This window comes from Camelus ferus, chromosome 6 (assembly GCF_009834535.1).
Source record: "Camelus ferus isolate YT-003-E chromosome 6, BCGSAC_Cfer_1.0, whole genome shotgun sequence".
Taxonomy (NCBI): Eukaryota; Metazoa; Chordata; class Mammalia; order Artiodactyla; family Camelidae; genus Camelus; species Camelus ferus.
In genome coordinates this window covers 21,287,128-21,301,265 of record NC_045701.1, presented here as the reverse complement: position 1 = coordinate 21,301,265, position 14,138 = coordinate 21,287,128, and the positions used below count along the sequence as shown (strand labels likewise).

Below are 14,138 nucleotides of genomic sequence, written 5' to 3'. Positions count from 1 at the left end.
GAGGATGAGGACAAGACATTTTGGAAGATTCAATTAAATGGTGATTCCCAGAGACATTTGAAAGGAAGAAGTGGCAGGCATTATTTGTTGACAGGTTAGATTTAGGTCTTACAAATGAATGTTCCAGTTTACAATATTCTACTTCATCATCCTGTACATTTTTTAAGTATCCTGGCTATGTCAGTATTCTGTTACCCAAACTAAACTTTAGGACCACATCACAGTTCCAGAAGTTTCTCAAAAATTGTATGTTTAGCTATATTCTGATTTTTGGTTCAGAAAATATCATCCCTCTATATATAAGAAATGAAATAGGAGAGTTAAATTATTTCAGGCTTATTAGCATTTTTATGTTATACAGGCCGGCAGACCTGGACTTGAACCTGCCACTTGCTGGCCTTATGACCTTAGGCAGGTAGGGGTGGGTGATGAAGGCCGGCCACGGGGAGGTGTGTTCAGCAGTGCCCCCGCAGGGGCTGTGCCCAGCTGCCCACCTCTGCCAGGTCCCAGTCCAGTCCAGCCCTTCAGCAGTACCCTGTAGTTTTCAAACTTCAATGCAGTGATTATAATATTAAAAAGGTTATTTCTAGGGTACATAAATTACTTGTACCTGAACTTGGCATGATTCTTTTTTCTTAAGTTTTCTCTTTATGAAAGAAGGACTTAGCTGAATCCAGTTCTTTTTCCTGGGCCTCCTCAGTTCTTCCACTGCCAGGAGAGGCTTCCTGCATAAGCATCAGTTTCCACCATAACAAGGAAAAAGGACCCTACATTCAACATTGTTCCTTCACATTTGCCCAGTAGTCTTAGCTTAAGGCCACTAAGCCTGGGTATATTTATTTGTAAAACTGTTCCTGATCCATAGTAAGCCCTCAGTATTTTGTTATTACTGTTATTATTTTATTACTGCGTGGTCTTTTGGACCAGTTTCATATAGTCTTCATTCTCCCTGGGAGAGTTCCTCTCGGGGCTTTGTGGATCTCTGAGGTGTGTGCAAGCTTATGTTACAGCTCAAGGCGCTGCCCCTTGGGAAAGAAGCTTTTGGTCACAAGAGGCGGCTCATGTAGGCGAGGACGGGGAGAGGGGAATTCAAACATGTCTGACCAACATTCCCAACTCATTTTTAAAAATAACATTTATGGTGCTTTTTTCTAATTATAAAAACAAGGCCTGCTCATTGTAGAAAACTTTAAAAATAGCATTTACTGAGAGGGTTTCTATTTATGAAAGTAACACTTGATTATTGAGGAAAGCTTAGAAAACGTAGACAGCTCACCAAGGAGGTACAAGGGCCCATCTGGAGCCTGGAACAGTAACAGGGAGGAAAGCGAGGAAGTGATGACGTGAGGAGTTGGGCGGGGTGGCATCGGACCCTCGGTCTGCTCTGTGCCAAGTGTCCACCACCACTTCCTCTGCCTCCGCAGATTGACCAGCTGACCAAAGACTGGACCCGGAAGTGGAACGAGTGGAAGGCCCTGGTGGAGCATTACAGAGTGGACATCAACAGGAGGAGGGCCGGGCTGGTCATCGACTCCAGCCTGCCGCACCTCATGGCCTTGGAAGACGACGTGCTCAGCACGGGTGTCGTGCTCTATCACCTCAAGGTGAGTGGGAGGGCGCCCCTCCCTGAGCTGCCAGCCCCACAGGTCAGGGAGGGAGCCATGCACCTGTGAACTGAGACAGAGGCCACAGAGCTGCCCCCAGGTGTGCCCTCAGGAGGCTGGGCCTGCCAGCCACAGCGGTGATCTGTTTTGCTTTTGTATGAACAGAGCAGAAGACCAGAAGTCAGAATAGTCGTTTGCTTTTCAGCTGCTCCTCCTGTTGCTCTTACTTTTGTTCTCTGTGCCTTCCTCATTTTAAAGGAAGAATGATGCTGCTTGCATTCCTTTTATGGCTTCATGAAGCACAGGAGTGCAGCCATGGATGTGAAAACCTAACCTCGAAATCCCATCGGCACTCCTGAGCTCTCTCCGCAAACGCAGGCTGCACACAGACAGCTTTCAGAGGCTAAAGGGGGTCCAAAGATCTGAAACAGTTTCCTTCCGACACTTGCCCACTTCATTCAACTCCCACCTCCCTATTATTTGGTTTACCTGGGAAAGAAGAAAGGAGAGAGGAAGTAGGTATAGGAAGCTTCAAGAAAGCGTGTGGGAGAGTCCAAAGAGCTGGCAGGTGGGAGAGGGGTGGCTGGGGCGTGACATGCAGCCACCCAGAGAGAACAGAATGACGGACGTGAAGCCCTTCCACAGGGACCTGGCTCCCCTGATTCTTTGTTACCAGGAGGCCGGGTCCTCATTTCTAAATGAAGCATTTTGAGGGTTAGTGACCCATGGTAGATAGAGTCAGATCCTGTCCTCATCAAAAAGGTTTGTCCTACTGTAGGACAGTCCCATGCATTGGCTGAACATACTTTAGGTGGCCAGAATCCCTGTGCTCACTGAAAATCCAATCTTCATTTTCAAAATTATCCCCAGCTGACATTTAAAAGGGTCAGAGTTTATGGGGATGTGTTATGTTGCTATCATCCCTGGAGAAATTGGGCTGCAAATGATGCAGTGCATGGGGTAGTGAGATGTCAGCCAGGCTACTGTGTTTAGAAGCTCTGTGTTCTGAGGATAAGCCCTCAGGGAATTTGTCAGAGACCAAGCCTCTAGGCAGAAAGTGAAAGTAGCTTATTTTTTTGCAGTATAAATCATCTCAGTGAGCATGCCTCAGGCAGGAGTAGCTGTTACCTTAATAACCTAAACACCAAAGCTTGTCGATCCTTCCATTAGTCAGAACCATGCGGAGAGGTTGGAGGTCAGGAAGAAACCAGATGAATTAAAACACTCAGTATTTGGATAGAACTGATAGAGCGGCGAAGCTGGAAGTCAAGTAGCAGAGCTGAGGGTAGCAGCAGAGGTTGAAGGATGGTGATGAGACCGCGTTGCAGACACAGGTGGATGATGCTGGGGTGCTGGTGTCATTGCCGAGTCAGTGCACCTAGGGGGCACGCCCTCCTTCATGCGTTTCTGGTGAACCTGAGGAATAAGGTTTCTAATCCTGGCATTTCTGCATTTTTTTTTTGTATGCCCATCTTTTGTTTGTTTAGATCCTGGTTTGGGTAGTAGTATAACAGTAGTCATTCAAGATTCTCTGTATTTTTATTTGCTAACTTAGTTCTAGACCTAGAACTAGTCCTTAGCAACAACCTGGAAGCTGTTTTGTTTTAGGTCACCTTGGGAAGGGAGGAGGCCGGTGCAGCACAGGTTACTGATATCCCGGACTCCATCCTCATACTCGCCCTTGTGCTGCTGCCTCTCCCCATAGAGAGGCGTAAAGAGGCAGAGAGGGCAGCGGGCACAGGCTATGTGGTGAGTGAGTGAGAAGTGAGATGCCAGCACGGGTTTTGGTAGTTTCCGCCCTGCAGATCTAGAAGTTGTGACGTGCTGTGGCTTCTATCCCTTTGAGAGGAATGTGCCTCATCATCAGGGCTGACCCGAACCCACACAAGCACTCCTGATTTGGTTGGCGGTGTCTGGAGACCAGCATCCACAGGCTTGTGCAATCCTCAGTGGCTGGGCAGGAAAGCCTGGACTCTGGCTAGTTGTGGGTGTGCGAGGGGAGTGGGGCACAGTGAGGCCAGAGCCCCGCTTTATTACTTCCTGGAGTCTTCCTTCTCACAGCAATTTTAGGGGAGCTGCAGGGACCTCCCTTCTGGCTGCTGCCAGTGAAGCCTAGAGTAGAACAAACTCTCTGGTCACTTGAGAAACATCCATCACTGGGGAGGTGGTTTGATGAGGTTGGAAAGTGTGGGTGCAGGACTCAGAGAGACCTGAATTCTATCCAGAATTCTCTTGTTTAGTATGGGGATGCCCTGGGTAGCTCATCCCCTGTCAGCTTCAGATTCCTCCCATATAAAGGTAGGGTCATAATACCTACATTTTGGTTGTTAGAGGATTGAAGAAGAGCTGTCTGTAGAGCACTCAGCACAGTGCCCAGCGCGTAGGGAATGGTTATTCAAAATGTGATAAGTATGTATCTAAACTCGCATCTGTGTTGCCGTGTTGCCGCCTCCCACTAACAGAGCTGTGCGGTCTGACACGGCATTGCTGTAATCCAAGGGCCAAAGGCCTTGTCTTCTACTAACCCAGTGATTCACTGACACTAACTCGTTTCCCCCTCCTCTTTTCTACTCTCTTCCAGTCCTTTTTGATTCTAGATGTGCTTTTCTCCCTTTTGTGCTTTACTCTTCTTAGAATCTGGTGTCTGTTAAACTTCATCTGCGGACCAAAAAGGTAAAAATTCCGTGCTTCCATGTATCTTCATAGAATGCATGTCTCCTTGAGACTGGACCAAACTTGGACCACACTAACCTTAGCCCCTGGGAGAAAGCTATACCCGTCTGCCCACTTCCTCAGACTAGAGACTCTCTGACCAGTGGCTTAACTTTAGGCTACGGGACAGAAAGGAGTTTGCCAACACTCATTGGACTTTGCAAAGAGCTGGTGCTGCTTTGTCATGTATTTTGTGCCTCCACCTTCTCGGGGGCTTCCTGGGCTGCAGAGTGAGTGGGCAGAGCAGTTAGAACAGCTTGGACCAATGTTGAGAAGTGGTGCAGGAAAGCAGGGGTGGGCGTGGGAAGACAGTGATGACACTCCAACAGGTGGACTCTCCTTTGGGGGCAGGACTGTCTCATTAAAACGGCTTTGTTTTTCCCTTTAGGAAGGGACGACAAAAATAGGAAGGATTGACTCAGATCAGGAACAGGACATTGGTGAGTGATGGAGCGTGTGGGTCTGACATGCTGTCTCAAGTATTCATGTCTGACGGGTTTCTTCAGAGGAACCTGGTGATGCTCTGAGAGGAAGGAATCTTTGAAGTCTGAGGGGGCTTCTCCTCTAGAGCTGCCAGGTTGTGGATCTGGGACATGAGAGGAGGAGACCTACCCCGGGGACAGTCCAGGTCTGGGCAGTTTCAGGTGGTGGCTCCTTCCTCTCTCGTCACGATGTGGGATCTTCCAGAGGTGGATTCTGATCACATGGGAAGGAGGAAGGAGGTGTTTCCTTGAACTGAGCCCCCACCTGGGTGACCCCCACCTCTTCTGTAGTCCTGCAGGGTCAGTGGATCGAGAGAGACCACTGCACCATTACCAGCGCCTGTGGGGTTGTTGTCCTGCGGCCTGCCCGCGGGGCCCGCTGCACCGTCAATGGCCGGGAGGTCACCGCCTCCTGCCGTCTGACCCAAGGTAGGACTGTCTGCAGCCCTGTTTATGCCAGGATGAGTGGTGGACCAGCTCCGTTCTCACGGGCCAGACCCAGAGAGCTCAGTGAGGCAGGCTTGACGAACCTCATTATTGTGATTAGTGTCACTATTACTACCACTACTGATCTATTCAAATTCTGTCTGTCCTTTGAGGCTGAGCTCAGATTCCCGCCCCCTCCACCAAGCAATCCCTGAGTGCTCCACCTGGAGCTCATCTTGCTTTCCCTTGGAGTACCAGAGCTCTGACTCGTCATTTCATTAATTCAATACATATGTTCTATAATGTGCAACAAATACATGTTACTAACTCAGCTAAATTATCAACTTATTGAGGGCAGGACTTTGTGTCACAGAACAGTGCCCTGTACATAACACGTACTCAGAACATGAGCTGGGATTGAATTCTCATTAGTCTCTGTGCCACAGGAGCAGTCATAACCCTGGGAAAAGCGCAGAAGTTCCGATTCAACCACCCAGCAGAGGCTGCCGTCCTTCGGCAGAGGAGGCAGGTGAGCGGGGTGTTTTCCACGTGGCTGCTGGCCTCCCCCTTTCTCCTGTCTTGGGGAGGAGTGGAGCTGTGGTTCTGCTGGGGTGGGGGTGATGATGGCAGCCTCACTGTGCTTCCCTCCCTGTCCCCAGGTTGGAGAGGCTGTTGGTGGCAGTGGCTCTTTGGAGTGGCTAGACTTGGATGGAGATGTCACTGCCTCCCGGTTGGGTCTCTCCCCTTTGCTTTGGAAGGAAAGGTGAGAAACAGCTGCTCATTCTGCTGTGGAACCTATTGGTTTTGCATCTCAATTCATTACAACATGGAGTGGGGATGAGATGAGTGTTGCAGCCAAGCTCTGAAAGAGTCCTGATATGAACCAACTTGAACAAGTGCTCTGAGGATGCTGAGCTGGCTGCTCTGCTGATTGCTGGTTGGTGGGGAAGTGATCCTGGCCCTCATTCATCTCCTCTTGGGTATTGCAGCTTTCTTCATCACTGAAAGAAGATATCATTTGATGTGTCCTGTGGCTACTTTCCTCTGTCAGCAGGATTTAAATGTGGTGTGTTTTTGGGTATCTGTACTGTTGCCTCTGGACCTGCCTCCCTGTAAACCCCTGTAAGTTCTGGCCCACCTGTGTGTGAGCTCGGGTGTGTCATTAGCTCCCAGGACTGTGGCTTCCTCTGAGTTTTTAAAGTTGTGGGACTGAGAATCCTTTTTCCCTCATAACCAAGGGTCCAGAAGTACACATCAGAGGGGCAGGAACTCCAGGAACAACGTGAAAATATCTTGGGGTTCTGCCCTCTCCCACCCACTTCATCTGCCCGGTGACTGTGAAGTGTGGGGCCAGAGTTCTCTTCGTGATTTGTGGCAACTGCTTTTCTTCTTCGCACTCTTCATCCATTTGTGTGTGGAACTCCCCTCCCAGAGCTAGATGCCTTGTGGGCTGGATGCTGGGAACAGTGGTGTCCTCCTGTTCTGTAAGCCATAAGTGACTTCTGCCTTGGGGACTTCCTGTAGAAAATGTCAACAGCGGACTCAGTGCCTGCGAGACCCCTGGTGTTGGGGGCTGTTTAGCACCGTAAGCACAGGGCACTATGGTGGCCTTGGTCCCCTGCATCCTTCACAGGGATCTGGATGCCCTTTCCTCAGGCCAGGAGCATTTGATGGCAGCTGAACATAGTGTTGGATCAGACCTTGGTAGTGAGATGTCGGGTGAGGAGCAGAAGGGCTCTGATGCAGGGAGCACGGACAGCAGGCAGGTGCTCACAGGAGGGCTGCTAAGGGCTGAAGGATGAGGCACCAGAGTCTAAGGGAGGATAATCCTAGTGTCGGGTGCCTGGGGGTCCTGAGGGGTGACAGGATGGAGCATATCAAGGCCAAGGTGGACTCAGGACTGAGGCCAAGGCTCTTGTTTTGTCAGAGTGGCCTCCCTTTTCATAGTAAGATCATGAAAGGAGGCCTTGTTCTATTGGGAAGACACACTGAGGATGTTTTTCCCAGAGTTCAGAGGTTTACAGAGAAAGGGTCTGTAACTTAAAGAGCTGTGGCTGTTGAAGAGATACGTTGGAGTTGGATAAAGCTGCCTCACTCTCTGACTCTATGACAGAAAGGCTGTGTGACCTTACGCAAGCTACTGAGTCTCTGAGCCTGTTTGTTCACCTATAAGTAAGGATTCTACTGTGTCTCTCCCAGGGGTCCTTGTGACACTGGTTGGAAGAGTGAGTACACATGGAGTGCTCTGCCCAACACCCCACGGGCCCACTGCCTTGGAGGCTCTCGTGGGGAGCTGCCTGGGAAGGCGGCCTCCCTTTTGCTTTCCTGTCCTCCCATCTCACCCCTGCTGACCCATCCATGCCAGAGAACACTGGTTTTCCCCCGCCTTTATAAAGTCTTCTTGGGCTCTCTAGCGCCATGGGCATGATCATGACCTTTCAGTAACATCAAGAATGTACCCTTTCATTCAGAGGACAGAGCGGGATTGGAGAAGCAGGCCTCTCCCCCTCGCTCCCTCCTCTTTTCAGCACCAGCTCTGAGAGCCTGTGGGCCGGGCGGTGGGTTGTGTGGGCTCAAGCCTGTGACTGGGCAGAGGGACGAGGAGAGAACGTGAGAGTGGGGACCCCGGCACATTGTCGGCAGGGCTCCAGTCTGGGCTTGTGGCCTTGGCTCTATGACAGTCTCTCATCTCTTGTCGGCTCCAAAGCCTCCCTGCATCCTAGGCTTTCTTTCCATTCTCTTCCTCTCTGGTGGGGAGCCTCAAAGCCGGAGCTGACTCCAGAGCCGGGGAAATGGGCCTGTTGGCCTCCTTTTCTCCCTGTGTCAGTGCTCTGGACCTGAGAGCAGTTTGTCCTTGAAAACTGTTTTTGGCCCGTGTTCTTGGCATTTTCCCATTTGGAAGTTTGGGAGCTTAACCTTAAGTGCCTAGAACCCGGGGTCACTGTCACTGCTGCCACCCCCACTGCTGCCTCAGTGAGTAGGCGCTGCTTCATTCTGCTGCAGAAGCCGGCTGGCCCGGCAGCCGGAGGGTGCGAGGGAGGCCCGGTAGCAGCAGGGGTGCCAGAGTCACGCAGGGTGAAGGGCACTACCTGAGAGAAGCAGAGATCCTTGGCTGGCAGATAACTGAAGACTGGCCCTTAGTGATCTGCCCAGATGTGGAGCACAAGGTCAGCATTTTCTTTTTCACCTGCTCCCTGGGGACTTGGCTGATGTGCTTAGCGGTGGAGCCACTTTCAGACAGACGGCATGTAGCGTCTTGGGTGTGTGTGCAAGGTCTGTGGTGGTCCTCGCCAGGCTTGCTCCTGCTGTGGAGGGAGCTGCGTGGGGCCTTCAGAAGCTGATGGGCTGGCTGCTGCTTTCCTGGGAGGGGAGGGAGGAGGAGCTCTCTTCTAGGGAGAAGCAGATTGTAAATCTGAGCGTAGGGGACAGGCAGAGGAGGAAGCTGAGTTCTCTCAGGAAATTCAGAATAAAGGTCCGCTCCCTGCCCTGTGTATCTGATGGTCTGGATCTTAGCGGGGTGTGTCTGAGACCCTGTGATGGGCTCGTGTTTGTAATTCAGCCATATCTGATGATCTGGATCTTAGCGGGGTGTGTCTGAGACCCTGTGATGGGCTCGTGTTTGTAATTCAGCCATATCTGTGGGAGACAAAATTTGGAGCAGCGATACAGGCATGGTACATATAAATACGTGTTTAAAATGTTTCCCACTAACTGCTCTTTCTATTCTTGCAGAGTTAACTGGCTTTTTATTCCAGTTGCCATCCCTAGCCTCTGCCCCACATGTATCGAAGGGCACCTTTCCTCTTTTCTGTACATCCCACTGTGTGTTTGGCCTTTTGCTCACAGCAGCCAGCGCCCGTCTGCCCCCGGGCACTCCCGCAGGAACCTGGGCCCATCCTAGCCCTTGGACCCGCAGCAGATCGAGTCACCTCACAGCATCCTTTCCAGAGAGGAGCCTGTCTTTGTGTCAGCTCCACCCACTCCCCCATCCGTCTATTCACTCTCTCTCCCATCCATCCTTCACTGTCCTCCCAAGGCTACATTAAGAAATCTTAATTTCTTCTAGGGCAGTGGCAGCGAACTTTCTCTGAAGGGCAAGAGAGTATTTTAGGCTTTGTGGGCCGTGTAGTCCCTGCTGCAGCTGCTCAGCTCAGCCAACGAGGCACACAAGCTGCCAAGACAAGATGCAAACCACGGCGTGGCTGTGTTCCAACAACTTTATTCACAGAAATAGGCAGCAGACCACTCTGGTCTGCAGCTGTAGTTTGGGGAGCTCTGCCTTGTTACCCTCTGATTTCATCTTGCTCTGCGTAGTGGTAAAGCTCCAAAGCGGAGTGAAGCCCTTAGAGCATGCTGCTCAGACTGTTTGAGATCTGGTTCTAGGGTCAAGTCACTAGTGAGCCTCCAAGCCTGAGAGCCATGGCACCCTGGGGCTGGAACGAGGGCTGAAGGAAGGCTAAGCGAGGCCAGATTGGGCTTTTGTGTTAGCCTCTGGCAGACCTTACCCCTTCCTGGGCGCTCCCCTCTCCCCCCCCCCCCAGCCAATCGCCCATGCAGTGGGCTCCTTTAGAAACCTGAGTGACATGGACAGAGAGACCCCGCAGAAACAGCGTGGGAAGCCCGTGCCTAGAAGGCATGTGTGATCGAAGGAGAGGTTAGCATGTGGGGAGAAGCTGTTAGTCTTCAGAGGAAGGCTCTGACTCATCCATGGTTACACAGGAGCCTGATGGCAGAGTAAAGCACGACTATAATCTAGATTTTTTTTTTCGGTGATGATGCCAGGGAATTAACCCAGGGGTTCTTGCAAACCAACAGAATCTTTTCAAATTTTGTACTATTGGAAAATTCCAAATACACTACAAATGATCAACTCGTGGCTAATCTTGTTTCATTTATATCCCCAACTCACATTCCCCAACACCTCCCCACTGAATCTAAACAAATCCCACACAATTTCACCAATAAACGCGTCAGCATATATCTCTGAAAGGTATGCTTGCGTCCCTTGAGTGGAGGCCAGCTCTCCTCTGTGTCTCCTGCCACATGCACGGGTTGGTGTGCGTCTGAGTTCTCTCTCCTTCAGGTTGGCTGCCTCCTCCCACCAGATCGAGATGGTTTCTGCTTCAGAGAGTGGAGGTGCACTGGTAATCTCGGAACGTGGAGGGCAGTGTTTCCATTCCCACGAAGTTTCTGGAGCTTCTGCTCTACTATAATTACAACAGATTTTCAGCAGATACCTTTTTATTCTTTTTTAAAGGACAAAGTTTCTTGATTTAGCTAAAATGTTTTATGTTTTAAAAACAGCTGCTTTACTTTCCCGATTATTTTCCTTAACCAAAATGAAGTTGTGTTCCCGCTAAACTCCCAGTTTAAGAATATGCTAGGCTCAGGGCTGTTCTCCCCTCCCGCACTGTGACATCATGAGCTGCTGTGACACCGTGCCTGTGTGTCCAAGTTGCCAGAAGTCCACAGCCTCTCCGCCCTGACGAGTGAGGGCTCCCTGAGGGGGCAGAGGTGTGGACTGAGCTGGGGTTTGCATTTCCCCCGGTAACCGCAGCCCCCCGTCGCAGGAGGGTGCTGGGAGAGCAGAGTGACGGGGCCCGTCAGCCCCCGAGTGCTGGAGAGACACCCCCCGGGACCCAGGTTCAGCAGCAGCAGTGCTACGTGGGGGATCTGAGGCAGCGAATCGTAGCAGCACAGATTCGAGCCAGACAGACACCAGAACTGGACCGGACGAGCATCAGCCGGCGGATTAAAGACAGTAGGTGTCTGGTCTTCTTCTCTCTGTTTCACGCTGCCCCAGCCTTCTGTGTTCTCTCCTTTGTTTTCTTTGTGATATGATGGAATCTTTGGTATTAGGGGTTCTCTCCCCTCTTTTAGAGACCAGAAGCTCTTACACAGGGCTGGAAGCAAGAATAAGGGAAGGACCTTCCTTACTACCGATCAGGGTGATGGTCCTCCTGCTCGCTTCTTCGCACGCGCACACTTGTCCAGCCTCTGCTGCTGGCCCTGGTGTGTGCCCGCTGCCGAGCTGAGGCCTGGGCTTTCCTCCCCTTGCCCTGTGGTCAGGTGACCCGGCACTCCTGCCTCAGAGGGTCCTGTAGCCCTCATCCCTCGGCATCACCCTGGCCAGCTTTTCATTCTGTGCGGATGCAGCTGTGGCTGGAGGTGTCTGAGGCCAGGTAGCCAAGGGCAGGGAGAGAGGAGCTGACCTTCTATCAGGGTTCTTTTGGTTCCCAGATAAGCAGCGGCTGCTTGGAGAAGAGACCCGGCCGTCTGGCTTGCAGCAGCAGCCACAGCAGGACCGCGGAGCAGAGAGAGAAGTTGAGGCTGCCGTGCCATCTGATTCACGGTGTCGGACAGACCCTGAGACCCAACCGTCCTCCCTGGTCCAAAGCCAGAAGAGGACAGTGCAGCCACAGCTCCTGCGGAGACACACACTTAGGGTGGCAGAGCGCAGCTTCCGGCGAAGAAGGGTCTTGTTCCAGCTGGAGAGGATTGTCAAGAAGCAGAGGCTGCTGGAGGCCCACAGGAGACCGGAGCTGCTCAAGGCGCTGTGCCTGCTTCAGGATGGCCATCCCCAGAGGCGCCCCGGCCCTGGCACCCTGGTCCCAGGGCCTCAATGTAGGAGCAGATTGAGAAGTTACAGTTCTTTGAGCCTCCAAAGGCCCTGCAGCTGGCACTCACCCCAGCTACGCAGGTATAGCCAGGGGACCCTGGAAGCTCTGGCTGAGGTTTACAACTGAGTTCCCAGCCAGCAATCTTTCCTTCCCAGGGCCTCAGTTTCCTCAGTCTGTGAAATGGAAAGATGCGTCTCCTCTTCCTTTCCTCATCCCTTTTCCCTCTTCTGATCACTTCCTTCTCTGTAGTTGATACCCTCTCAGACTCAGGCTTTTCCCTGCTCTGAGTGGTGGCTCTTGCTTCTTTGAGGATAGCTTCTGAATGACAACTCAGCTTCATTTTTCATGTGCTCTTTGGACCCTGACTGTCCACACACATCTCCTTGGTCTGTCCTGCCTCCACCTCCATCTCAAGTTGCCTCAAACTGGACTCCGTTCCCACAGCCTTCCTCCCTTCCCCTCTCACCCGACCTGCCAGCTCCAGTGAGCTTCCCGCCCCACCTCCCAGGCTGAGCGAGAGCAGAGGACCCTCCTTCTGACTCCTGGGTTCAGTCTGGGATCTTCCTTGTTTCTTTCCTCCTTCTCTCCCCACTTTCAGTCAGGGTGAGGGTATGTTATCTCCCAGACTGCTTGAAGCAGAGGACTGTACCTACTTTTTTATATCTTCCAGGTTTAGCACAGGGCCTTGCCCATAGTAGGTGCACAATTAATGTCTGTCATTGTTATATTTGCTCACCAGTCTGGTCTTCAGAGTACTGGCAGGCTTTTTTTGTTTGTTTTGGTTTGTTTGTTTGATTGATTTTTAGTTGAAGTACAATTATTTTTTAACTTTATTATGAAAAAATGTCCAACATACACAAGGTTGAGAGAATCATATACTCGTCTCCCACATTCAGCATTTATCAAGATTTCCGTGTGCTTCATCTCCCTCCTTTTTCTGAAGTAAAGCAACTCTTAGACATCATGTCATTTCAATCCTACATCAAGTATTCACTTCTAAAAAATAGGTGCTTTTCTTATGACCACATTGTCATTATCACACCTAACAAAATTAAGATTAATTATTCGATATAATAAAAAAAACTAGGCCATATTCAAATTTGGCCTAATTGACTCAAAAATATCTGTCTGCAGTTAATTTAAATTAAGATCCAGTAGTATGTACACACTGCATGTGGTTATGTCTTCTCAGTTTCTTTTAATCTTTATTTTTGCTTTATTTTTATTTCTTCATATCATTTACTTGACATAGAAAGTGGGTCATTTCTGTAGACTGTGCCCCTTTACAGATCTGTCTGTTTGATTCCTTGTTGTGCCGTTTAAGTTGTTCTTCTGTTCCTCTTATTTCCTATTAACTGGAAGTTTTCCCTAAAGGTATGTTTAGATTCACATTCAGTTTAACTTTTTTATAAGGTAAAGAAAATGAGAAATGGAGTGTGCTTGGGCTTCTTTGAGAGCCAGGACTGTAGTCCACGGGTTCCTTGTGTACCCAGAGGCTACAGGGGACAGTGGCATTGGCCTGGTCTTGAACCTCCTTCAGAGCAAACTAAGTGGGACTTCATACTCCCTCTGTCAGCAGGGAGTGGGGACTTCTTACTCTTCTGAGATGGCTTTCCTTGTCTCCACAGCGTTTCCCTGAGTCTGGATACCTTCACCACGTCACCGCCTATGCCTGACCCCACTGACCAGTTATCAGAGAAAATCTCATCAGAAGAGTATTTGCCCCAAGCTACTTCTTACTGTCCAAGGACAGGGCATTGCAGCAAACATGCCCTCCGCTCCTCAGGCAAGGGGCAGCTCTGCACAGCCAGGAAGGCCCTGGCCGGGACGGGAGCCTCAGCCCCAGGCATCTGCTTCAGCGTAGGTTCCGAGTCTGCCAGCGTCCAGGAGATGGAGAGAGTGGGTAAGCAGCCCTGGTGGATAGTGTCCCAGAATTTAGTATCTCTGGGCCAGTCAGCTAACGAGCTGAAACCATGGGACAATCCAGAACCTTCTCCCCTCCCACTCCTTAAACCAGGAGGGCTAAGGGATTAACACCAGCAGGGCGGCAAAAAGAAGGGAATCTTGGGACACATGAGGCTGCTGAGGGAGCCAGCTGCAGTTCCTCACATCCCTGTGGACCTACACAGGCAGCTGGGCGTGGAAACGAGGCCAGGACTTTCTGGGCCAATCCACACCACCTCCTCCACGTGGGGGCATCCAAAAGGCAGCAGAGGGTCCTGGCAGTGAGGGTCAGAGACCAGGCCTAGAAGTCCTCTTGTTTGCCTCACGGCAGCCCTTTGAAGAGGCAACAC

The 14,138-nt window shown here is 50.9% G+C and overlaps 1 protein-coding gene across 7 annotated transcripts in view; it reads left to right on the top strand.

Moving 5' to 3' along the window:
* Positions 1–14,138, top strand: part of STARD9 (StAR related lipid transfer domain containing 9) — a 114,117-nt gene that overhangs the window by 70,329 nt on the left and 29,650 nt on the right. For 5 of the 7 annotated variants that reach the window (XM_032481393.1, XM_032481398.1, XM_032481397.1 and 2 more), the window contains 8 exons: positions 1,425–1,604; positions 4,705–4,756; positions 5,090–5,227; positions 5,671–5,753; positions 5,884–5,987; positions 10,795–10,985; positions 11,447–11,924; positions 13,473–13,747. In XM_032481393.1, coding sequence (XP_032337284.1) covers positions 1,425–1,604; positions 4,705–4,756; positions 5,090–5,227; positions 5,671–5,753; positions 5,884–5,987; positions 10,795–10,985; positions 11,447–11,924; positions 13,473–13,747 — 1,501 coding nt within the window. Of the gene's footprint in view, positions 1–1,424; positions 1,605–4,704; positions 4,757–5,089; positions 5,228–5,668; positions 5,754–5,883; positions 5,988–10,781; positions 10,986–11,446; positions 11,925–13,472; positions 13,748–14,138 lie in introns of those variants that run through there. The other 2 variants (XM_032481395.1, XM_032481396.1) reach the window with 2 other exon arrangements.